This window comes from Columba livia, chromosome 2, assembly GCF_036013475.1.
Source record: "Columba livia isolate bColLiv1 breed racing homer chromosome 2, bColLiv1.pat.W.v2, whole genome shotgun sequence".
Taxonomy (NCBI): Eukaryota; Metazoa; Chordata; class Aves; order Columbiformes; family Columbidae; genus Columba; species Columba livia.
This window is the reverse complement of record NC_088603.1, coordinates 38,193,230-38,218,815: the sequence shown is the minus strand read 5'-3', so window position 1 is coordinate 38,218,815 and position 25,586 is coordinate 38,193,230. Positions and strand designations below refer to the sequence as shown.

The 25,586-nt window shown below is 39.0% G+C and overlaps 1 protein-coding gene across 2 annotated transcripts in view; it reads left to right on the top strand.

The window, feature by feature from the left end:
* Positions 1–25,586, top strand: part of RFTN1 (raftlin, lipid raft linker 1) — a 98,529-nt gene that overhangs the window by 32,494 nt on the left and 40,449 nt on the right. For both annotated transcript variants that reach the window (XM_065051463.1, XM_065051462.1), the window contains exons 3-4: positions 8,172–8,358; positions 20,389–20,497. In XM_065051463.1, the coding sequence (XP_064907535.1) occupies positions 8,172–8,358; positions 20,389–20,497 (296 nt within the window). The remainder of the gene's footprint in view (positions 1–8,171; positions 8,359–20,388; positions 20,498–25,586) is intronic.

The window sequence follows — 25,586 nt, the reverse complement described above, 5'->3', positions numbered from 1 at the left end:
TCATGGAAGCTCTATTAGAAAGGAAAAGAGACTACAGTACAGCTTATATAGTTTTTACTCCAAAAACTTGAGGTTTTAACTCATCTAATTCTAGCATTAGTGTGCTCCAGGTACTTAAGGCTGTGTCATAGTGTCAGAAACACCATATATAATCTGTCACGTTAGTCATACTGGTTTAGCATTTCATTCTGGTAGGTTTTACTTCAGAAATAATTATTTGGCATTCTTTACAGGACTCGCCAGAAATCTGTTTACTGCTTTGTGTTCTCTAAGTTACATTATTAGTGGTTTTACCATTATTTTCATTGGAACTGCTCTGATTCTCTTATGCATTTTTATTGTTGTTGACAAGAAACTATTTGTGGGTTGAACGAGGAAAGAATAGTTGTAGTTAAGCAAGAGTAACGTGACTGCATTGCTTTGCCATGCAAACAATGTGTGCTGCGTAAAACAGAGTTTCCTTAGTGTTTGTAACAAAAATTTGCAATAGATGCCTTTCTGTCCTTTAGTTTGAGACCGACACTGTCTGGAAATAACCATATTCTACCAGGATTGGTCAATAAGTGTTTTAATAATGTTCAAGTAACAGTTTGCTTTCTGTTCTCCAGAGTAACACATTGGCCTTACTGAGCCTTAATAGTTGGAAAGGGTGATGATCTGGATTCCTTCAGCTGTTCCAAACAAACTGCTAAATAAGTCAGTTAAAAGTGACTAAATTTTTCTTTCTTATTTATAGTACAAAGGGAGGATCTTTTCAAGTCTCTGCTTCCTCGTTAGACAAATGCCAACACTTCCCAATAGATTTATACTCTGCACCTTCCTCAGGTGAATTCTGATGTTCACCCCCCTCTCTGCAAGGTGTTGGGGTTCCATTCAGCCCTCAGGGCCTGCACAGATAAACCCAAGGACTTTGGCAAACCAAAAAGAGACCTCAGAAGAAGGTTCTTCATTTGGCAGAAACCAGCTGCTCGGAGTGGCGCTGGTTTGTGTGTGTATACTAATTGTTGTGAGTGTGCACCTTCTGTCACTGCAGTTGTGCCTTCCAAAAAGAAATCGCAGTTCCAGTAATGCAGGTAGTTCAAAAGTTTCAACTGGAGTGGAAATTCACAGAACCACTGAAAAAATGCTGCTTTTGTAATGTAAAACATTAATGCATTGCTTTTATTTAAACTTCTGACTGTTATCAGAATGAAAGAACTTTGTTGCATTTGACACGTTCCTACAAAATATTTTAATGTAGATGAAACTGCATCTTCTGGTGGTGAACTTTCTAGTTAACATTTTTGACTGGCTCTAATGCAAAGACAGTGTTTTGCTCTACTAGAACTTAGTCTGCTGTAGATTTGATTTCTTTAAATTAAATTAAAGTTGCTGGAAAGGAATTAAATTAAGGAACAGCAATCCTCATACTAAGCAGAGGGAGTGTGCTTGCTTTGGTATTCTACAAAATGATCGAGGCTGTTATAAACAGTCATAAACATGCTCTGGAAGTGCCCTGTGTGAAAGCATGGGAAGATTTATGCATTCGCTCACACACGTGCCCAGTGGTATTACTCTCTTCCCACATTATTGTCTTCATTCATTGTTGCTATTTAGTTTCCTGCCAGCAGACATGCAATTACGACCACTGGGGTGGGATGCATGAGGCACAACAGAGCAGGCTAATGCCGTTTTCCACAAGGTGGTCACTAAAGGTGGGAGGGTAAATAGCCAGATCTATTATAAGGCCCTGCAGGATGTCAGTGGGTGGTGTATGGTTACCATACAACCATAATTTTGCTTGTACCTTGTTTTTATCTTGCATGCTCATTGCTAGATCCATTAAGGATCATAGGTACTAACATCTGGCCACTATTCAGTTCCTTTAAAGTGGTCTCTTATGTGCCCTGCATAGTGAGCAAGGGAGACTGAGGTGCTTTAGAAGGACAGCAGTAAAATATCCATGCTGGGTAATGAGCTCCGAGGAAGTAATGAGTAGGAGCAACCAAGTGTGTAGTGTGCTTGAATATTTGCTCCTCTCTAGCTCGCAGGCACAACCCTGCTCAGAGGTGCCTACCTGCCTTTGAGCCCAAACTGGGGGGAGGGAGCTGCACTGTGGTTGCCCTTGCAGCCTTTCTGTCAGCTGCCTCCCTCTTGTTGGAGAATCATAATGTCCTGAGTTGGAAGGGACCCACTAGGATCATAGAGTCCAACTCCTTTCCCTGCATATGACAACCTCAAAATTCACACCATGTGTCTGAGGGTGTTGTTCAGTCTCTTCTTGAACACTGTCAGGCCTGGGGCCGTGACACCTCCCTGGGGAGCCTGTTCCAGTGCTCCACCACCCTCTGGGTGAAGAACCTTTTCCTAATGTCTAACTTAACCTTCCCTGGCACATCTTCCTGGCACTCCCTTGAGTTCTGTCATTGATCCCTACAGAGAAGAGTTCGGCACCTATCCTTCCTCCGCCCCTTGTGAGGAAACTTTAGACCACAATCAGGTCTCCCCTCATTCTCCTCCAGGCTGAACAAACTGAGTGACTTTAGCTGCTCCTCATACGGCTTCCCCTCCAAACCCTTCACCAACTTTGTGGCCTCTCAGGAGGGTTCCATAAGCCCTGAGCTCTCCTGGCAGGGAGACGTGAGGACATTGTCCTTCCCATGAGGAGCTGTAGCTTTGCAGAAGGGCCTGCAAGGTTTGTGGTGCTGATAGGAGGAGGAGCATGAGTGACGCCATAGCTTTGGCTCTGGGCGCCTGGAATGGGAATGGCCCACAGGAACACGCACAGGCCTGGGCACAGCCTCATCCTGCCCTTTGAGAAAGAAAACAGTTATGACTGTATTTCTTGAGGAGTCTGAGCTTGCTGATGAGTGCTAGTCCTGGTCAAATAGTATTGTGCTTGTGGCTACCAGGGAGCTGAGCTGTTCCGTCACTTAATAGTCTGGGTCTGGTGAATTTGTGGTCTTCCTTTTTTTTTGTTTCAGATCCACTATATATTGTATTTTGGGCATGTATTGGTGCAAAGTGCTTTCTGCTATTCCCAGTATAGACAGAGCGTGTATGATCTACATGCATACCAATTTGATCTTTCGTTGTTTTCATGCAAAGGAAAAATACTTATTTAATGTTTCATAATAAATTCAGGAACATTAGTTTGAAAATACAGCTGAACATGAAAAGTTTAAAAAGAAACAGAAACTAGTTAAAAGGAGTCCAAGATTTTTGTGGAACATTTTAATGTGTAATGTGAACTCTTATTAAGGGCTACGAGAGCATTAAAACCTAATCAGGAAAACATGCTAAAAAATGAAGCCCATAAAATACCAAAGTTTAATTTGTTTTGTTTCAATAAGCAAACTAAATAAACACCTAACACAGGATAATACAAATTTAGAGTAGAACAGTGTGTTTGTCCTTTTAAATAAAGTATTACACTAAGGGTAAGCACCAAGAAACTAAAACCTAAATTTGACCCTGAATTTGACCATTTCAGTAAAGAGAAATTAAATAAATGCCATTTTAGCATTTAACATTTTATTTGTGCTGGAGCATAGCTATCATTCAAGTAGAAAGAAATTAAAAACCAATAAAGTTTGTTTTAGGTTTGTCATAAATGTCACTAGCAGGAAGGGAAAACTGCTGCTTATCAAATAGAGTTGAAAGCATCTGATTCTATTGAGTATATACATTATGTAAAGATGTGGTGGATGATTGTCTTTATTGAGCATGGTCTAATAGATGAATCTATGCTTTATTTTATAAAGCGTAATATACCTTTCTTATTTAAAAGTGTTGGGTTGTAGCATCCCGAAGGTATCTATTGTTTTGATCTATTATTATTGTTTAATCTATTGTTTTAATGTAGAAAAATTAGCCTGTTTGTTGTAGACAGTTGCTGTAACTGTCTTTTCTCTTAATTGGGTTACATCTACCTTTTTAGCATGGACCATAGTGCAAATGTCAGAGGTTGTATGAGGTGCTTCAGTTTGAAGCTAGTTGGTGGCTGTTGGATCTCTGTGGTTGCAGCCCCAGATGATCCATCAGGAGGGACCGAGGGACCCCTTAACACAGAAGGAGGAACCAGTTCTTAACACCTGTGTCCCCAGCCATGTTTCTCAGTCTGCCCTCATTCCCTTAGGATGCCAGTGACAGACTGCACCGCCTTCCTCTGTTTCCCATAAATTGCTTTTTGGAGCTGCAGAGATGACTCCTTCAAATATACATGACTCAACCTGTAGAATTTTATGTTAAGTCAATCCTTTTATTGATTTTTTCGGTAGCAAGATGGGGACAGTGTGAGTGTTTGGTCAGGTTTTTCCATTAGCAGCAAAGAAAGCACAAATCCCTAGACTCAGGAAAGTCACCTTATGGATGTCAGTTGTGTAGCACAAACTTTCTTTTCTTTTTGAAGGATGTCTAAACTGTGGTTTTCTGTATGCATCTGAGCATTGCTGAAAGTGTTTTCAGCTTCAATTATCAGTCAGGCAACAAACTAATTTGCCTGGTAATCTGTTCCAAAAGCAGCCAGCACTTGTATTTCCACTTTCAGCCTTTGCAAAATTGAAAAACACAGCATCTGTCATTTACAAGTTTCTTACACACTCATCCAGATGCGGACAGAATAAACAAAGGTGTCTTTTGAGGTCAGGTTATGAAGTGCAACAATAAATAAGGAAACGTGGAGCAGAATATAAAACTTAGAGCTAACTGCATTTCAGGAGCAATATTGTGGCTGCTAAAAGGATTCGGCTTTATCTTTTGGCAAAATAGAGGCTTATAATAAACATTGGAATTATACAGGATTTTATTTGAATTTTCATTTGCTTCTTTATACAAGTCGCTGTTGTACACAATTTTGGTTTTCCTTTTTCTTTTGTAAGTGGCATGATTAGAATTCTCTTTAACAACCAAAACAAAAGTTTTAATGGATTTTATTGGAGGTTGTGTAAAGTTTTCTGAAAATATTAACATCTTCCTAAGGTAAAGTAAGGAAAGACTAGATCAACAACTTGTTTTATAAATGGGCAATTTCAAGTAGGTTGAAACTACAGGTATGCACCTTAGAAGAATTAGCTGAAGAAATAGTTGAGATCTTATCATTTAAGTTTGAAGACTGTTGAAGGGTGAATGACTCTCCAGGAAGGTGTGATATCCTTTTTCAATCTACTTTTAAAGTGAACTGCATCATTGTTAGCCTAACCTGAAGCCCAGAAGGATACTGGAACAAATAACTTACCTGTAAAATATCCAGAGGATGATGAGTAGCAGGGATTTCTGGGGCGGAATCTGCATCACACAAACCCGTCTGTCTTTGGGAGGGTAACATGAACGCACCACACAGGTCTGTAGACCTCGGAAACTCATGTAGGCCTTGTGGGCGACAGAAACTGTCCTTTCTGAAGGGTGTCTACTCCAAGGGGAAATTAATAGTAGTTCAGCATCAAATGAAAAAGATGTATTGACTGTAAGGCTTAAAATTATTCTGTCCAGAGTCTGTTAAAATTCACCCTTTTCGTTAAGTATTCCAGCAAGACACTGCTGAACGTGCTTATTGAGGTTTGCCCATCTGAGAGGTGCCATTTGCTCTGTGGAGGTCAGAATCCAGAATGGCCCTTGAAAAGTGAAAGAAAAAGACCCTAAAACACAGTAAGGCCAAGGACATTTGGCCGCTGTTGGTTGTGGGGAAAAGAATTTCATTTTTTTCCCCACATGATGACATGGGATATATAATAAGCATGAAGGAGCTTTTCTGTTCTACAGAGCAGTGGTGGGGCTCGTGCTGGATCACTGTGGTGGGGCATAGGTGCTATACTTGAAGAAAGCCAGAGGACCCATTGAAGACAATCAGGAGAGAACCATAAAAAATTAGTTAGAAAACACAAGGGAAGAAGAAACATTGAAAGGACAGAGTTTGTAGAGTCTAAACAACGTGAAATTAAGGCATGATGGCTAGTATGAATTGTAAAATGCTAATGCAGAAAATAATTATTGAGCGAGGAAGTAGCAGTCTTGAATTTCAGAGTGGAAAATTTCAGTCAGGTGCTAGGAAAAGGTTGTGAATAGTAAGAACGGAGAAGTACTGAAACATGACTTCTGGGGCTTGTGGAATCTCCATTACTAAAGTTTTAAAAGTAGATGAGAAAAACTCTGAGAATTAGCTAAACTAGAACTGATCCTGCCTCTAGGTGAAAGTATGGACTAGCTGGATGATCCTTCCCCTCTCTGTTTTCTATTACCTTTCTTTTTTAATCAGCAAGTGTACATCCCAAAGCTCCAATTACATCCATTTTCACACTTTCCCCTTGTGTTTAGCTTGAAGGAGGAAGCAATCACTCTCCCATGTTAATGACTAGACTTTCTGCAAGTTTTGCCCAGGCATCCTCAGAATAATCCAGATACTTGGTTCATATGCTAGGCAGGCATCACTTTTCATAGAGGAGTGTTAAAAATGGAAGCACCATTACCAGAATTAACATTACTGAATAGTGTTTAGTCATTCCATTGTTGGGTACAACAATAAATATAGTTGAATAGTAAAACCCTCATTTAGAAATGTATTCTAGCTTTCAAATTCTTTTAATTAATTAAATTATTTGCAGCGTAGTCTCTGAGCCACAAGAGGTAAAAAGTAGTTCGGACTTCTGGGTTTCTTTCCCCATTTTGATCCAAGTAGGGTCCAGTAAGTAACAGTTGGTTTTATTATTTATTATGCATTATTCATTGTGGCATCTCTTTTTATGACTCCGAAGTGATTTGTACGGCATTGTAGAAGGTAGAGCCCTATTGTCTGTCAATGTACATGTTGCTTGGATTTCTCATTTTATTTGCAAAAGTAAAAAAATTCTACAACTTACAGTTCTTGGTCAAAAAGTTCCATTATCCTTTTCTGGAACATGGTCTTATTTGAAGAAAATAATACCAAGCACAGATATTCCATTATTATTTAAATTATTCCTCTTTATTATTGGTTTTGAATATTTATTAGTTTTTTGATAACCTCTTTCATTATTCATAAAGGGTAGCCACACATTTTGATGAAAAAAAGTGGTACAATGAAACCTTATTTTGCATAGCTGGCGTCTTTCATAAAAACTGTTCTCTGGTGCTTGCTTTCGTTTTTACCAAAGGCCTGAAAGGTGCTGGGAATCTCCGTGGTGTTTCTTGCAACTTCCTCTCCCTGCTGGTTTCAGTGGGAGGGGAAACCACCCAGCACCTCAGCACCCTGTATGTTCTGGCGTAGTTGGGGATGAAATAATAAATAGTTCCCAATAGAGATGGCAATGAGGAGGCAAAGGTCAGGGAAGAAAGATGCCTTTTCAAATAAGATGTGAAAAACATATGAAGAATTACTGATGCAGAGAAAGAGAATGGAAGGTTGTTATTTATGGGATTTTCTTTTGAAGCGCACTAGACTCCAAGGAAATAGGGGCAATTGCTGTACTAGCCACAGTGTCTGTGTGGATGCTTCACAGAAAGGCAGAAAACCCCACATTGAGTAGATTGAGGAAGGATTATTTTCATGTGCTAGGTCTCCTCCTCATCTGTAAAGCATATAAGTTTGTTTAAATCCTGAGGTATAAGGTTTAGTGTCTGTTCTAAAAGGTTTCTCATCACTACAGGTGTGAATTGATCTTAGCGTTCTTGTTTACAATATACATACAAAGTACCCTTCAGAAGTATTGGTAAATATTTCGTCTCAACAGAGTTTACCATCAGTGATCTTAGTCTGATAATGCAGCTTTTGTGCAGATGGATGCTTCTGTTTGTTGCTTTCAAATTTAAAATGTTCTACCTTCATTGACTATCCCCTTGCTATCATTTTATATTTTTGACTCATGGCTTGCTCTCCTTAACTTGGATTACTATGACAAGAACTAAAACTTAGAATATCTTTTGACAAACTACCTTGTTTTTGTTAAAACCTCCGCTTCTTCTCTCCCAGAGTATGTAGTGAATTTGGCATTTTAACGTGTCTGACTGCTTCTTTAATTGCACCAGTCTCTTGTGTGATACAAGTCCTTTGCCAAGACAGACTGCTTAAAATCAGAAATACAAAATGGGCCTCAGGAAAGGTCAATTTTTGTGTTAATTTTATAGATCAGTGTGAAGCTTGCTTGACGCTGAAGAGCCTGGATTTTAAAAAACATGATAGTCTGGTGTAGGATTATTGACCAATTTCTTTTTGTTTCCAGCTGAGTTGCCAGGATCATCAGCAATCAAGCTCTCCTCCTTGCACGATCTTCCAGCTCAGCTGCAAGAATTGTACCAGCAGGGCTTCGTCTTGGCTGCTGTCCACCCTTTCGTGCAACCAACTGATGAAAAAGAGAAAACTCCCCAGGAACAAATCTTCAGGGCTGTGCTTATCAAGAAAACAGAAAGGTAAAGCACTTCCAGTGAACTGGGATAAAAATAGACAATGTGATTTCCTGCTGAGTTTTGACCTACATCAGGAAATTATAGCAGAGTTTACTGTGCAAGACTTGGTTTGTTTTTTTTTTTTCCTTTTGTGGGCTTGAATAGGCTTAACATGTTCTTCATGTTTATAATTCATCTGCAGTTTGGCAGATAACTCGGAGAATAACGAGTTGAAATACGCTCTGCATTTCGGGACGTGTTGTCATGAGAGGCAAACAAACAAGCCCTATGCCTGACAATTTGTGAGGATAGTCCCGTTGGTACCCTTTAAGAATTTATTAGATTAAATTAAGAGAGAAGAAGCGTTTGCTTAGAAAAGGCATATTTTGTGTTTAGATGGTTACAGTTAATGCAATTAATTTGAGAACTGTAGTACTAATGCATACTTCTTAAATTTATCTGTAGAGTTTACATCCTTCTTTCCTCTAAACAATACAAGTTATTTTAATTTCTAAATCAGTGCAAACTTTAAATAAAAAGATGACTCTCCTGCATTGTTCGCTCTCTTAAAATGTATTAAGAATGTTTTATGTAATAATAAGTCTGAGGATGAGTAAACAAACAGGAATACTGTTCTTCTGTGTTTTAATCTGATTTAAAAGAATTGGTAGAATGTACTCACAAATAGTCCAGATGAAAATTAAAACGTGAATATTTAAAACACATAGTTATGATTTTTAGTGGTTTAAATGATTTAAAACATAATTTAACATTACCTGACTGCCCACAACTCTGCAGCTGCCTCTGCTGTTGCAGTAATTTTGTGCAGTTTTCCTACATTAGTTGCATTCCTCAGTCTGCCCCTTTTTTGCAGTGACCTGTACTGAAACCTGGGGGATAATCAGGCCTCCATTTGCCAATCCTATGCTCTCTCTTTGTGCTTATGCTTGAAAGAAAGGATGTAACTGTTTTAGATACCTCTTCAAACTAAAGTAATGCACCATTCAGTTTGCTATAGGTTGGTAATCAATGGGTAGCAATTATTATGGGAGTTGAAGTTCAGTGTGTGACCTAAGGAAAAGTTTTGCATTTCATTTATGGCATTAGGTGTCGCAGGCAATTTTAGCTTTGAAAAGAATTCTCAGTTTACCTTGACTTTATTTTACTTCTCTTAGTACAAAACTTCCTGCGGTCTTCCTGATACTATTGTTTAAAGTGTTTCCAGTTTCATGGTCAAAACTGGCTGAACGGTGGCCTTCTTGAGTAATATTGGGCTGAGTTTGCCTGATTTTTGGGCAAGCTTGTTTTCCCTGCCTACAAAATACTCTGCTGCAAATAATCCAAGTATTTACATTCATGAGTTTGCAATGCTGAGTGCTTAAGCACTTCTGCTGGATCTGTGTCCAAGGATTCAGCATCTTCCAGGACTGAGCTGTGAAGACACACGAGGGGAAAGCAGCATCCTTCTCAGCAGAGCTACAGGGTCTTCAAGCCAGAGTGCTCAGCGTTTCGCTGCTGCCTCGTACCGTATCCAGTAGTTTACATCTGTGCAGAGTGATTGTGAAAGAGCACAAAATCTTAATTGCCTGCTCACTCACTTGGATGCCAGTGTTTCACACACTTTAGACAGCTGTAAATGACTGTACAAAATTGAAGACAGTAGAGAGTCTTGAACCAATTATATTTCCTTTTACATTCACACTCCATTTCTTTCCATTGCCTTATCTGTCATTTCTCACTGCCTGGGGAAGCGGAAGAGACTTCGTGCAGCGGGGAAAAAACAGACAAGTACCAGCAAGGGAAATGACATCAGTTTGGTGTTTCATGTAGTTTAAATGTTCCCGAGTTTGCCTGAGAGGATGGGAGAAGCTGCTTGTACAGTGTGTGGGTGCAATGAACATTTGCACTGCCAAACCCGGTGAAGAGAGACAGGTGTTGCACAGATTTCAGGTGACCTTGGCCTGCATGGAGACCAGCTGTGTGTGGATTCCACTAGCAACTTGGAGAGGATGAAATTGGTGACAGTAGGGAAAAAAAAAACCAGACATACTGTTAATTTTTAAAATTAACCATTCTTATTACACTGCTGCTAAAGAATAAATTATCCTTTTTTCACTAAGGACTGTCAGGTCCCTGGCATCTGTAGGCTGTCTATAAAACAGTTGAACTCTTGGGTAGAAGTTAAGTTCTGCTTGGGATATTTATTGACCAGACGAGTGTTAATTTCTGTTGTAAGGTTTTCAGAATGTAAGTAGTCTAGCTAGAGTTGTAGGATCACTAGTAACTTCACGTATGCTCTGAAGTACAAAGTGGTCCCCTGCTGTTTTCTCTAGTGGTGGTACCAGGCATTCACAGGGAGCCAAGGAGTCATAAAAAGCTCTGTACCTTGGTGTGGGGCCCATCTTTGGGCTTCCCAGACATTTTCTGCAAAACACCTGAGGCTGTAGCTCCTTTCTTACTGCAGGTGTTGCACCATGGATGGCTCCAACATCTGCTTCAAGCTGTCAGTTCTACAGCAGATACCAGGTGCTGTTTTTTCACCTTTCTATTTATGTTGCCTGAATGGAAGAGGAAAGAAATTGTTGTATTAGTGCCTTTTTGGTGTGGTAAGGTTAATTCTGTGTATACAGAGATAGAAATTAATATGTTCATCTTTAACCTCTAATACGTTAGTCTTTAGCCAGCGTTGCACCTTTATAAGTTGGTTTTATGTTTAAAAATGAATACTGTTGGCTCACATTTTGAGGCCTGTGTTTGATAGCACTGCCTCTCCAAAGCTAAGAACTGCTGGCAGCAGCTGTTGTGCATCAGGATCTACACACTGCTGCTACCACTGCGATTGGCAGTGCCTTAATTTGTTCAAGAATAAAATGGAAAAGTAATGCTTAGATATGTCTATGCATTAAAACTTATGAAGGAAGTACCTGTCAGCATTACTTCTCCTATTTTGCCACTGTCCCAGGGTTTTAAAACACTCAGTGTGAATTTGCAATGCCATTGTACATTTAAAGTGACTTTTAAGGTTGCTAGGATAGTTTTGTGTTTAATCTGTACTGGTATCTCTGTGACTTCATTATCGTAGCTATCTAATCAGTTCTGATAATTAAGGAAGTAAGAGTCATTCCTGCTCTGGGACATCGGAGGAAATGCATTCTTAACATATACGGAAGCCATAAATGTTCAAAAGCAAAGTTGTTCTCTTGGAAATGTTAGGGAGAATATGAAAGTAAAGGACAGATTTATTTTTTCAAGTCAGCAATATAATTGTTTGCATTGCAAAAAGCGTCATGTTCAATTAAAGTAAATGAAGTAAATATAGGTGCGTATAAGTCTGTAGAGGCACTGGACGTGAAGTAGTCTTACCAAGCAGCTGAAGAACTCTGCCATTGCTCTCATTAAATTTAATACAATAAATATAAATATTTCTGTAGCACTTAATTGTATTGTGCACACTAACCAGTTGGTTGGAAGTGGTTTGTAAGTTCAGTTGTCAGATAGAGGACTAGTAACTTTAATGCTCCTCTGAATACTTTCTCTTGCTAAATTTCAATGGGCTTCTTAATTAAAAAGTAATTGACTGTTTATTGACTGTGCTGAGTTCTGAGATACTTTGGTTTCTTGGAGAATGCATCTCATAAAAAATTTCAAAGTAAAATCTTCAAGCCCAGGTTTTTATAGGTTTATTTTTTATGAATGTAAGGAAGGCTCCAGGGGTGAAGTGTAGCCCCTGGTCTGCTGGTTTGTGTTGATTCATGCTTGAAAAAACTAGATTCACACTGATTTATACTTGAAGACAAGAATCTCAGGAAAAGGGATATATGGTGGTCCCCTGGAATGAGTGACCGTGTGACAATAAACCTCTTCTGGCGGAAGGGACAAGGGAAGGTCTGTGCCTTTGTGAGGTTCTGGCTTACCAAGATAAGGAGAGTAGCATCTATGTCACTTACATTCCTCCAAGGAGCAGAGATTGTTAGTTCTTCATGTGTGTAATAACCTTTATCTCTTTGCCCTTTTATTTTCATACTTGCATTTTTTTAACACAACAATCTCTGTTTAGGTGTCCTGTGCACGTTACTATTTCAGACAGTTTGTGGCTGTTGCAGATAACCTGTTCCATGCAAAGAAATCGCAAAGTCAGCCCCAGCACAGAATAGGAACAAAACCACAGCACAAAGCCACTTTGAGTTATTCCCAGCTCCCTGTAGTGTGACACCTTTGTCTAGTATCTTACAGTTTCAAAATTCGATGGCAATGAAAATGTTTTAATTTCTCTTTCTAAACACTGTGCACCAGAAAGTAAGCTCAATTCTCTTCCACTAGGAAAGATACATGGTCCAGGCTCATAAACTGCTTACAGCAGTTTTGACGTGTTTGCAGATGCTTCACTTCACCACAGTAGAATGAAGGAGGGGATATAAATTGAATTCCAGAGGGGTTTTTTTCTCTGTTGTTCCATCTATGTCTTAGGACATATTCTTCTATAGGTTTTGTCTTCAATCAATAAAGCAATCAGCAGGGAAACATTACCATGCAGAAGTAGACTAAGTAGTATAATTTAAGAATAATATTATTGGAGGAGACTTCTATGTTTGCCTCAAACAACTTTGCAGCTGTTTTCCCTTTCTGTAAAATAATGAGGTGTCAGGTGTCCTAGTGATTCACTTGATGAGATGATTCTGATTCTCTTTCTATAATTTCCCTATATACATTAATCCTGATGAAATGCAAACTTTCATCACTTGGCCAAAATAATTCTATTTATCTGCAAAGGAATTTGACAGACTGAGTTCAAAAGTTTAATAGTAAACCAGGATTTTTACAGTTTATTTTTTTTTTTCCAGTCTGCAATGTTAATTCCAAGTTATTTCAATTACTGGCATCTTCTGATATATAGCTACATTTTTCTGTCCTCTGTGTCTTTTAAAGTTTGGTTTTACGTAGAAAACGGATTTAGAGAAAGTCTGGATTTATAGAAAATGCAAAGTAGCATGATATAAAAGATTGAAATGGCTTAAACAAGACACTGATTGTTGTGTTGTTTCTTTAGGCTATGTTTTCTTTTCCAGTTGTCAGTGTCCACTTTGTATTTGCTTGATTATGTTCATCGAAGGTTTTGGGCAGCTAAGTCAGGGGAAACCCTGATTTTTCACACCTGAAAGATCAGCTCTCTCTCACTGTCTTTTTCTAGTCATACTAAACTCCTCTTTTAATAGCAGTGAACAGCCCTTCCCATGAAAGAAAGGGAAACTCTATTTTACCAAGGAACTTGTGAAATATGAAAAGACATAATTATGTGGGAAGAAGCAGCAGCCCCTGGAAGTGTTACATTTTGTGGAGTCTTGGTTTTGTCCTCTGGCATTTGGATTTGCACATTTGCCCTCTGAAGGCAGAGGAAAATGTTTCTAAAAACATCCAGATGATTAATCAAATTGCTGATTCTGAGCTGTTAGAGACACTCAAGCTCCAAAAAGCTTATCTTCTCTTCCAGCTTTTTTGATAGGTGCTTGAAACAGGGAGTCTTTGGTCTGACTTTCTGTAGAGTTCGGTGGAGAGAGCCTTGAGCCATGACTGGTGCTGCTGCCTGGCAAGCCTCTTGTGGAGCTTCTGCGGATATTTCTTCATTTTCCATGTGAAAACTTCTCATGCCACATTTGACTTTCCGTGGCTCATCACTGTATAAATGATGCACAGTGGTCTCGAGCTTTCTTGGAGCACACACTCTGCCATGTCAGCTGCATCCCCCCTTCCGATGTCATTTGCAAACCTGACGAGTAAACACCATGTCCCCTCCTCCGTGGCACCAATGAAGATGTTAAACACGACAGGTCCCAGGTTGCAGACCCCTGGGTGGGGATTCCGCTTGTCACTGGCCTCCAGACAGGGCATCACCATTGACCATGGAACTGGTTTTTACTCATCTGGTTTTCCAGTCTGTAGTACCCTTGCTTGCATACAAGAGGAATGTGGGGACCAGTGCCAAACCTCCTGCTAAAATTACTGTCAATGACAGTCACTGCCCTCTCCCACTTGCCCACAAATCCACTCATTTTAGTGTCAGAGGTAGTCAGGGTGGTCGAAATTATAATTTCCCCTTGCCACATCCATGCTGACTGTTCCCAGCCCTCTTCTTCATGGACCCTGAAATGTGCTACAAAAGATCTCTGCAGAAATATAGAAAGTGCAGCCGAAGGTGTATCACAATGATACGGTCTGACAGAAAATATCAGTGATCTCCTCCAGTGCTTCTGTGCTTGCTTGACTTCTTGAAAGTAGATACTTTGCACTGGTACAATATATTTTTAGTTTAAATGTAAAAGCGTGTGTGTATGTGCACCTGTTTGGTTTTCTTATAGGATTTAGGCTTGAAGATGGCACATGTCTGACCTTGCCGTCATGAGCATTAGGATCAAACATGTTTTGTGTGCAAATGCAGTGTGTGTGTTGTTGTTCTCAGCAGGCTGATTTCAGCTTGCTGAAAAAATAATATACCCGAGATTCAACAGATATCTTCCTCTAGCTCAAGGGACAATGGCTTGAGTTTTTAAAGCTTGTTATTTGTTTCAAGTTCAAAGCAATACATATTTCCTCACAACAGCTTTTAACATTGACCCAAAATAAATGTTCTTTCATCTGCGTTCTCAAAATTATAAACACTGCACATTAAAGATGCCTATGTATCCATACATGCCTGAACATTTCTCAAGAAACTATATGCTCTCATTGAAAAAAAGTTTTACTAAAAATATATATATATTCTAGTGATAAGGTCTCCTGTATGAGAAAATACCTGGTAAAGGCAATGCTTAGATAACAAAGCTTAAACAGTGTCATGTGGGTTAGGGTTGGGTTTGTTACGATACAATATACCTGGTTTTATTTTTATAAAAAATTGAGTGTGTGTTGGGTGGGCATCATAAAACTATGGGTTTCTAATTGCTGCCGTCTTGGTTTTCAGATGCTGTAGTTTTGCTAGATTTTTAACCTGGAATTACGTAGATAGCAATTGCTCATTTTAATTACCATGACGTGGTTTTACTTTTTCTTAATGTAGATCAGTTTGTTATAAATGTACAGTTATATTTTGAACAGTAGAGCTATTCTTATGTGGTGGAAGGTCTCAAAACTGCACTTATATTCCTGGCATCATCTTAAGCAACTAGTTAGAGTGTCTGTGCAGCTTACAAGTGTGCTTTTGGCTTTCTGAATTCATGAGCATGAGGAACTTCAGGAAGATTAGGACCAAATGCTGGCTCCCTCCTTTCCTTCTAGTATCTGAAAAGGGTTGGAAATAGGGTTTGTAATAGACACAGAGTTGTCAGCTTTAATACTTACTGTATAAGTTACTGGTACTCTACAGCTGGTAATGGTTTATCTACCATGAAATGGCACTTAACTGCAAACAGCTGGGCAGGAAATGACAGCCTACTGAAACAACCCTCGTAAATATATTTTTGGCCAGTGGACTTCCAGTTATAAGTGAAAATCTTATTTATTCTATGTATTTTCTTTTTCTTTAGTGGCACTAGAGGTACTGTGTAGGACTCAAGATGCTATTCTTTTTCAGTCTGTGATCCTCAACCTTTTCCATATCAGTAACAGTTGAGGGTACCCTCTACCCCCAGCCTTGATGTCCCTCTGCACAACACCAGGAAGACTCAAATTCCCTCTCAGCTCTTTGCCTCCCCCAGTTAAGGTTGTCCATGGTGGTCACTGAGGGTATCTGCAGTGATGGAAAAATCCTTCTTCAGGAAAATCGATAAACAAACAATGAGATATGTAACAAAGGAAGAAAAACAAATGAAGGCCCAGGGCGTGTAAGATACAGTGAAATTTTTGTCGATGTCCACAATTAACCAGTGGTTGTCCTCTCCTGGGGCTGTGGGCAGGAGACTGCCCTTCCCCACTGCAGGTAAAGCAGTGGCCTTGGTCACGCTGTTCCTCTTGGGTATCCCAAAATGTCTGATAGTGAGTACGGGGTGTTGTAATGGGTTGGAGTGTCGCAGCTTCTCTGGTTCATCTTACCTTCCAAGAAGGGTACAACCTTACTGTATCCAGGGGTGGTTCTTTTACAGCTGGGCCGTTTTTATTTAACCCAGGGAATTTTTTCTAGGAGGAACAAAGGTAATTAAAAAAACTTGAATGTTTGCAAACAGTGAAGGAAGGAAAATCCAGTTTTCCAACCTAGGAAGAGAAGAGGAAGAAATCACTGACTGTACATCTAGAAGAAAAGGAAGATCTTTCAGACTCTTGGGGCCTACCCATTTTTTTTTTTTTTAATGAACTGATTTCAGCTTTTCTTTTTCGCTTTCTGTTGAGAAATATTTTATGATCGGAAAGTGCAAGTTAACTTTACATAAAACTGTGGCTTTAATTTTAAATAATTTTATACATTGGACTCCCAGCAACTTGCTGTGCTGTAAAACTGATAAGAGACTCTATAGTATGGATTATTTGATTATTTCTCAAATGACTGACATCTGTCCTTCAGAAGAGAACAGGGGAATGCAAGTGCAGGGACAAGACTGAAGTCAGGAGACATGAGCTCTACTTCTGACTTTTCCTCTGACTTTTGTGATCTTGACAGATATACGTATTTGGGGGGTCCTAATTCATAGTCTTTAATGAAAGTGGTTCTAAAAGTAGTCCCATGAAATGAATCAAAGCAAAAATACAATAATTTCTGTTCAGTATGGAATTTACCTGTACCTATATTTAGCTACTTCTCTACAGCTATACTAATAGTATTAAGAGTTTCGTGAGAGAATTTTATGATGTTTATAAAATACTTTGTGATTCATTTATGAAATACATTGGTTATTGTATAGAGGCTGGAAATAACTTCTTGCCCACCTGGATTTGCTCAGAAAATTATTTTTGTGGTCTGTGAAATCTACAGCTACTTATTATTTTCATATGAAAAGCTATGGCTTTTGTTTTCATTTGTTTGTTTTTTGACAGAATAACAGGCTCTTAAATGTTTCCTAAAAAGGTGAAAACTACCAGTATAGACAAAGACTTGCCTTTAACATATATGGACATATTTTACTTGAAAGAATGGAAAAATACATTTTGGTAATATAGAGTACTTCTGTTGGAAGATTTTAACTAAAGATTTTATGGCCTTTAGCAGGATCTGTTACGTGTGTTCTGTGCATAATGTTCCTAGCAGAGTACGATGGTATTTGATGAGATTTTTTTCATGAGCCCTAGTGCCAAGGTAGCCCCCAGACTCTTAGAGGAAGAATTCACTGTCTTCTGTTTGTTTAAATATTTACAAGCAGCAAGCGTATTTCAAAGTAAGTGCTTGTTAAAAGAGTAAAAATAAACAGGTCATTTTAAGCAGCTGCAGTAAGATTCCCTGTATTTTTGTGGATATAATCTGTATCTCAGATACTTGCACTCCTTCCAAAGAAGGAGGAAGCAAGTTCTCCAAAAACTGCACAGAATCAGAGACCAGGGAGCTGTTGAGGGGGAGGAGAGGAATTAGGAGACAGTGATTCAAGGGCAAACTTTCCTCTTCCTTATACCTCTGTGTAAATCTCACCAATACAGGTTGAAAAGAATTCATTTTTACAGGTAGCCAGTGGGTTTAAACATGAAATACAGTCTTTGTCGTTCTTTTGCAAAAGTTAGAATAGTAAGTTTTTATGTCTATCACAGCAAGTATTTACAGCAGCATTGCAGATTGCACAGAGACCTCATGACTGGGTAAGGAACAGGCCTTGGCGAAAGGGTGGATGCAGAAATAGCATGGCACATACTTAATTTCTGGGATTTGATATCTTAACTTTGGATTTGAGCTGTATTATTTCAAAGCCTCTGGACTGGGAGTGTGTCTTCCTCAGCTGGGCTGGAAGGGACCATGATGAGTGCGATGGGTTGTCCCAGCAAGGGAACTGGTAGAGATGTATGGTCCTCATGTTTGTAGAGGTTTAGTGATGTCTCCCCAAACCAGGATTGATTGTCTAAAAGGGGCTTGAATCCCTGCTGCTTGTTCTGAGTAACCCACTTCTGATTGGTAATTATACAACAACCAATGCACTGAGGAACTGTTTGCTTTGTTTGATGTTGCATGGTCTTTGCATTGCAATATTAAGTGGCAGTTTTGAAGGTTTAGTGATTGCTAGAGCATTAGAGAACCCTAACTCATACTTATTTCTATTTGGAACATGGCTAGATAACATCAGGCCTACATTTCCAGTTAGTCATATTCAGATCTTACTAAAAAAAATGTAGGTTGGGTCTTCCAGCAGGAAGACTTTCTTAAGTTTAGATTTATGTTCTCGAATTCACTGAGTTCATTTGTGGCAGAAAATCTGCACAGAATACATTATTATCTGGGACTTTATCTAGAACAGCAAAAATGGTTGTCTGCAGTTCATGTGTTGTCCCTCACAAAGTGATTCCTTTTTTCTTGACAGAGTTGTGCTTTGCTGCTTAAAGTAATTTCTGTGCACCTGTTACAGAGGAGTAGTGGTGGAACACTTTCAGTCCCCCAATAATGATTCTTTAAATCCTATAAAGATGTTTGGAAAGTTGCCATGGACACTGTTCAATGTTCTGTTAACACTTGTGTCCAGAATCAAGGACAGAGTGGGACCACAAGTTATAAGAAGAACCTAGAAGAGAGCAGAAGAACACGTAGGGAATGGATTTCAGTGTTTCAATTCGCAGCCTGGTACTGCCTGTCCCACATATCAGTGAGATGACAGAAACGAAGGGAGAGTGTAGCCTGCGGGAAAGTGGGGGGATCAAATACAGAACACGACGTCGTGTGGTACTTGAGTGAATTTCTGCGCTGTTGTCCAGGAGACACCCGGCCGGTTGGCAGGCAGGAGCTGACACATCCCAGGGCTCTGGGTCACTGTTGGCATCTCAGGAAAGCCACAGGGGCCACCTGCAGCTGAAGCGTGTTGTACGTGTTGCACAGTCTCAGTCCTCTGAACAGGGCTTTTACATGTACTTGCTTTTGCAATCATGGCCACCTGCGAAGCCCTTGTGCTGTTGTTTTACTGCTACCTCAGCATGCTCAGTTCAAACTTCTGTACATTTTTCCCAGTCCTGTAGGTACCCAGCACACCAAGTGACTGCTGGCCAGGGTTAGTTCTTTACATCGAACTAGACCTTTTGATAACTCCATATGGGATGTTAAGATGAACGCTTTGTTATTAATCCTAAGAATTATAGGCTAGCTTTTATTTTTGTGCGTTCCTCCGTGTGTTCTCCTGAAGAACTGATGAATCAAATGATTCTCTAGATTTGCTCTATTGATCAAGTGTATCAGTTTCCTTTCATGGGAGTCAGGAAGAGATGAAAACTGCTTTCAGTAGCACTGCTTTGCAGTCCACACCTACAAACTTTCTCAAGATCATTCAGGATAACTTCCAAACTTTCTCTTGGCATATTTTGACCAATGCCATATTTCCACAGTACCAATTTGTTCAGCAAGGTCTGTGGCCGATGCCATACACTTTGAATTATATCAGGAGTTAGTGGTTTCTGAAAGAGAAGGGATTTCACACATAGCTTTACATTTTTCAATAACAAAGCATAAGGTAAGACTGAAGGATAGACTACGTTGATTAACCCCGTTTTTTAAATGTTGCCTTAAAATGGTGGTAGATAAGAGAAAAGATTCTGTTAATTACTGTCTGTGAAACACACCCTACATGGGGCTGCCCAGAGCATCTCTCAGCCCATTGCATTGGAACCTGCTTTCTGCATATTCTGAGTTACGTCACCTGTGCTTCTCCTTGGCGTTGGCCATGGATGCCAGGCTGACATAGTGTTTCTTGGCCAAATAAAGATATTTGGAAATCCCCAAGGAGTTCCACCATCTGCGGTCATTGGTGTGATTTCCTTCCCTGGCAAGTAGGTGAGATGCTGTAGCTGCTGCTTTTCAGAACTGTGTTGAGCTCAGTGGAGTGAATGTGCTGGAACCGAAGCTCTGTCTGCAGGTTAGCTCTCCATGGGAAATATTTGTAAAGGGGATGATGCCTGGGTATCAAGTGTCAAGAACAGAAATTGATTCTTTATTTCTGTCTGTCTCTTTAGGTCTTCAAAAAGTGATGTCCCTAGTGAACGATACGTCTTGGAGGTGGAGTGCTGCTCCTTTTTAAACCAACTTTCAGATAAAAAGGAGATACCTGATTTTATTAAAAAAGTGAGTAAAAAGAAAAAAAAAGGCAAAACCAAAACACAGTATCTTTTATTTGCACTGTACTTACTGTTTCTAGTTCTGTCAGTCTGACAATAGGAATGTGTGTATATTTTGTGCAGTTGAAACTCTGCACTAGAATTTGATGGTTTGTAATTTTAATATTCTAAAGGACAATTATACTTATTGAGAGAAACAAGTTTGGTCATTATTATGAGAAAATGATTTGTAGTATCACAGAGAGTGACCTCTCACAGATCATATCAACTAAGTTACCAATGTAGAAGACAGTTCTATAATGGTGTAAACATTTTAAGTTGAAACAAGATATGTAATTTCCATTTAAGTGTCAAAATATCTTATTGGATAATACTGTAGCTAAAAGGTTTGGTAACTTCTGGAATCCCCCAAATGATGTGAGTTTTGTTTCAGTGTCACATGATGTTTGGAGTTAGGGATGGTACTGGTAACCTAAATACCTTTGTCATCCAGAATAGTGTTGCTTTCAATAGACTTTTACATATACTGGGAAATTTGAAAAGAACCCTGCAATTCTTTGTTGCCTTTTTAAAAAATTATTTCTGATGCTATAATATCCTGGCAGACTGGAAATTAGCAGGTTATGTCCGTTTTAGTGAAGACAGATTAATCGTGCATGTTTCAAATTTTGCAGCATCTGTTGTGTCCTATTGCATGTTATAAAAATTAGCATTAAATACTATATTTACTTAGCCACATGGTGTAAGAATAGTGTGAATAGGCATACTCCCCTATCTTTAATCCATCTTGCAGTTATGATAGGTAAGAAAATTTTGTAGAACAAATTTCAGCACAGGTTGTATGAGCTTGATAGGGACTCAGCTTGACAGATTGCACTCATGCTCAATCTTTCCTTTTTACTATGAATTATAAAAGCTGAATTAAAAATAATGCAACTATGACTTTCTGATCATCACTATCATACTTTAAGATATATAGATTTTGGTATCAGAACAAACTGAAATTTTCTGAACACTTACTGAGATTCAAACATTTGAATCCAAATACTGTTTCAGGCTTTATTGTGTTATTGCACTTTTATTCTGATACTGTCTTTGATTATTTCAATATACTCACACTTAGGCAAAACTGGTGTAGATCCTGTCTGTCACTTTCAACATGTTTGATTTTGTTCTTTTGAGTCAGAGTAGAAATATAGGCTTATCTGTCACAACTGGTAGCAAAATTTTATATCATTGCAAGAGAAAATTTCTTTGCATTTGTAACTTCAGAAAGAGAATGGCTAACATGAAAACAAAATGACAACCCAGGAGTCAGCTTATTTTCATACATTTCCAATTCCGAGACTCTTTAGAATGTTTTTCTAGACATGGAAATGCTTCTGTTGGTAGAAGCCATTTGATTATGGGGTTATGTAGATGCCTTTTTGAAATATAATAATTTAAATTTCAATAGCTAAAATGTATATTTACTGTTTCTCTGTAGGCTGAGTATGTCACTCCTCCTCAGATGTTATTTGATGTGGAGGAATTTGAAGCTCTTTGAAGTTGTTGCTGTCAAGTGTGTGCTGTGTCACTGTCTCTATCTGATTAAACACGTTGTGAAAGTCTCAACACTTTTATGTAAATCTAACTCAGAAAACAGGACTTGTTTGGGAGTAGGAATTAATTGTCATATTAACTAATTTGTCTGAGCAACAAAAATGTCCATTGCTTTTAAGGGCATATAAAACAGATGTTTACAAACAAAATAAATGAAAAAATAAAGTATTTTCTTCAAAGAAAAGTAACAAAAAGCTGTTAGAAAGGGCAATTGCTTGCTTTCAAAAAAGAACAAGCCTATAATTCTTCTCAAACTGTGGAATACAGTTCAAGTTAATAGAGTGTTGTAATTGAATAGGCAAATCCTTGATCACAGAGCTTTTCATAACAGAGGCTTTTAGCACAGGTTTGCGTTGCATTGCAAATAGTAAAAAAAACCCCCGAACAAATAGAGTAGCCATATTTTTCAAAACAAGTCAAAGTTTTCTCCAGCTATGAATTTACTAGAAAAAATTCTCTAGCCTGACAAAATTAATTTTATTAATTTCATTATGCATTGTTGAACCAGTATTGTTTACGTGGAGTTTGAACAACGATGCAATTTTGCTAACTTCTTTTCTCAACTGATGTTTTCTTTCACTTAAACATTTGTCATATCGCATATTCGCTGCTTTGCTCTTGGCAAACAAAAGACAATTTTGCAATGGCATACAGCACAGGTAATATCTTTTTTTCTTCTTCTGTAACTCCATATAAATGTTTAAGAGTAATGAAGTGGAAACAGGGATGTTATCTCACCTGGAGAATTCTTCTCGCTCACTGCAACAAAGTGCTTCAGTACAACACTTACTATAAAACATTTAAGAAATGTAAAAGAAGACTCTCTGGTCAAACCTGTGTTCTGTTGCTGAGATCCTGCTGTGCTTTGGGACTCTGTCCCAATTCTCTACTCTCTTCTGTACATTTTTGCCATGGCTGTGGGTTCCGACAATGGTGAGAGCCATTGGAGACAGGGATTAAGGACATGTTGCACAAGATTCATTCTTCCTGTATTTTCAACTCACACTGACATTACCATGTTCTGTTTATTCTTTCATATCAATGTGGATCTAGTGCAGCTCAACATGTCCTAAAGAGGTCAAACAGTCCCACGGTGTCTTTGTCATTTAATTCATGGGCAATGAAAGAAGATGTATATGTACTTTACTGCTGTATTGGTACTAGCACTCCTGTCTTTAGCTCTCAGGCAAAACAGAGATTAAAGATTTGCTCATCTGCTTTTTAATGAGCAAAGCTGACTTCTGAACTTCTGATCGCTGTTGCTCAGATCATTCTGAAGTTGTTGCAAGTCAGAGATGTTGCTTCTTAGATACTTCACTTTGTAATACTTTGACTTGTGTCTCATGTAAAATAGGGTAGCTTTTAATTACTTCCTTAGTTGCTCTTTATTTCTGTGTATCCTGTTAGTGTTTTTTTCATCTGAGAGTGTTATCCTGAATCTGCTGAGACAAGTAAGGGAAGGAGAAACTAGGCTGACATCCCAAGAAAAGAGTTATTTTGGATACGCAGTCATATATGAATGCCAAATATGTTTCTCATGACCTTGGTTTTCCACATCAATCTGAATTATGTGCTCTAGAAGAACTGTAACAGGCAGCAGGTTTTACTCGTATGTTCATATCTGTGTGGTGCTGGTGAAAAGTTAGGAAATTTACCTTTTCTTCCCAGTTCTGACATTTTAAAATTTAGGAAGCACATCTTTGTATCCTTGGTTGCCTGCCTCTTTGAGAAGGAAATTCTTGTATATTAACGTTTTTTCAGTTTGACCCCATTGCAGAGGTCGTAGTTCTTGTCCCTGTGGACTCATTACCCTTCCCTGGGGAAGTATGATAAGCGCAGAAGCACGTGGTTCAAAAATGCTGCAGCTTAACTGAAATCCAAGGGCAGGCATCTTCCTTTTGTGTTCTTGATCAGACAAGGACCTCTCCCTGCTGGTCTGTCTTTATTTGACTCAAAAATGAGGACAACTTTTTCCAGCCGTATGGATGAATAATTGGGTTTGCATTTTCAGAAGTGGACCAGTTCAGCTTGGAAAACAACTGCCATCTTGAAACACCTCTGTAATGCTTATCTTACCGTGAAAGTGTTTGTCAAATCTGCTCATTGCTCGTCCCTCTCTTCATACTCTTGGTGAACTTCAGTAAGTGAACAAATGCCAACAGAGGCACTAGCTTGAAAGTCACTAGTAACGTGTCGCTCCAGAGAGTGGTCCTCTGAACAGCTTCTGTAGTCCAAAGTACCCTAGAAACAATTTTGACTCCTGCAGACGGAGTCACTTTGCCCATAAGTTTGTTCACATTTATTTCCTAGTAATAGCATTGCTGGGCCTGTGAAGTGATGGTCCCTCTCAAACCTGAGTGGGACCTCAGGGAGGAGTGTGCCAACAAAACACATTGCAAGGACGCTGCCACCCAGGTGCTTGTTCTAGAGTTGGCATCTGAAACAGTGACCACCAGTTCTCCCTGCTACAAAGGCAAGTTGCGTAGGGAATTGGACTGCTTTGAAGGAGTGGCCACACAGTACTAACACTTGTATAAAGAACTCACAGCCTACATTGCTGAAAGGATCTACCGTATTTGAGCCCGTGTGCCAGTTTTATGGAATATATTGTACAACTGGTATTTGCTGTTGCTGTAATTTTTCTAAATGTTTAAAAAAACCCAACAAAACTATAATGAGGAATGAGTATGTTTCAAGTGTTGGTTTATGTGCTGGAAATTAATACACATTAAACTGTAGCTGAACTCGGTGTACTCCTGAAAGGTGAGACATTTCTCAGAGGGGTTTGATCCTCCCGCCCATCACCTGCCCTCGCTCCTTTGGAGGGAGCAGCAGGCAGGAGACGGGCTGAGCAGTTGGGAAGGAGCCACAACACAGCCCATGCCACCACAGGTCACTCTCACTGCTTGTTTTGCCACATCGATGTTTTTATCAAACTCTCTCCATTTGGTGAAGAATTTTTACGTTAGCGTTGCTGGTCAAAGAGAGGTTAATTTTCCAGCTTCTTTTATGGTGCTAGGTAGAAGCAAGGCTGGAGGACTTCTGTTTCTCCTACAAAATAAAAACTAAATGCCTCTATGAATTCTCAAGAGCTTTTGAAATCTTTCCCATAGATGTTCCCAGTCAAGGGAGTGATTCAGCCCAGACTTGGCTCTTCAGTGATTTCCTACATATTTACCAGACAAATGCTCATTCTGATGTATCATCAAAACAAGGGACTTCCCATATCCATATAGTGTGTGAAAGTGATATTAAATGATTTTTGAACTCCCTACTTCTGAGTTTTAATACTCCCTTCAGCATCTAACTATGAAACAGCAAGAAGATGCAGAATGTGAAAAAATGTGTCATAGGACAAATGTATCCGTAATGTACTTTTGAATATATATAAGTATTTGTGTTTGTAACAGTATGACAAGGAAATGAGAAGACAAAAGTCTAGAATTTCTCAGAAAAATGAATGTGAAAATTACTCATTTTGTATACTTTTTTAC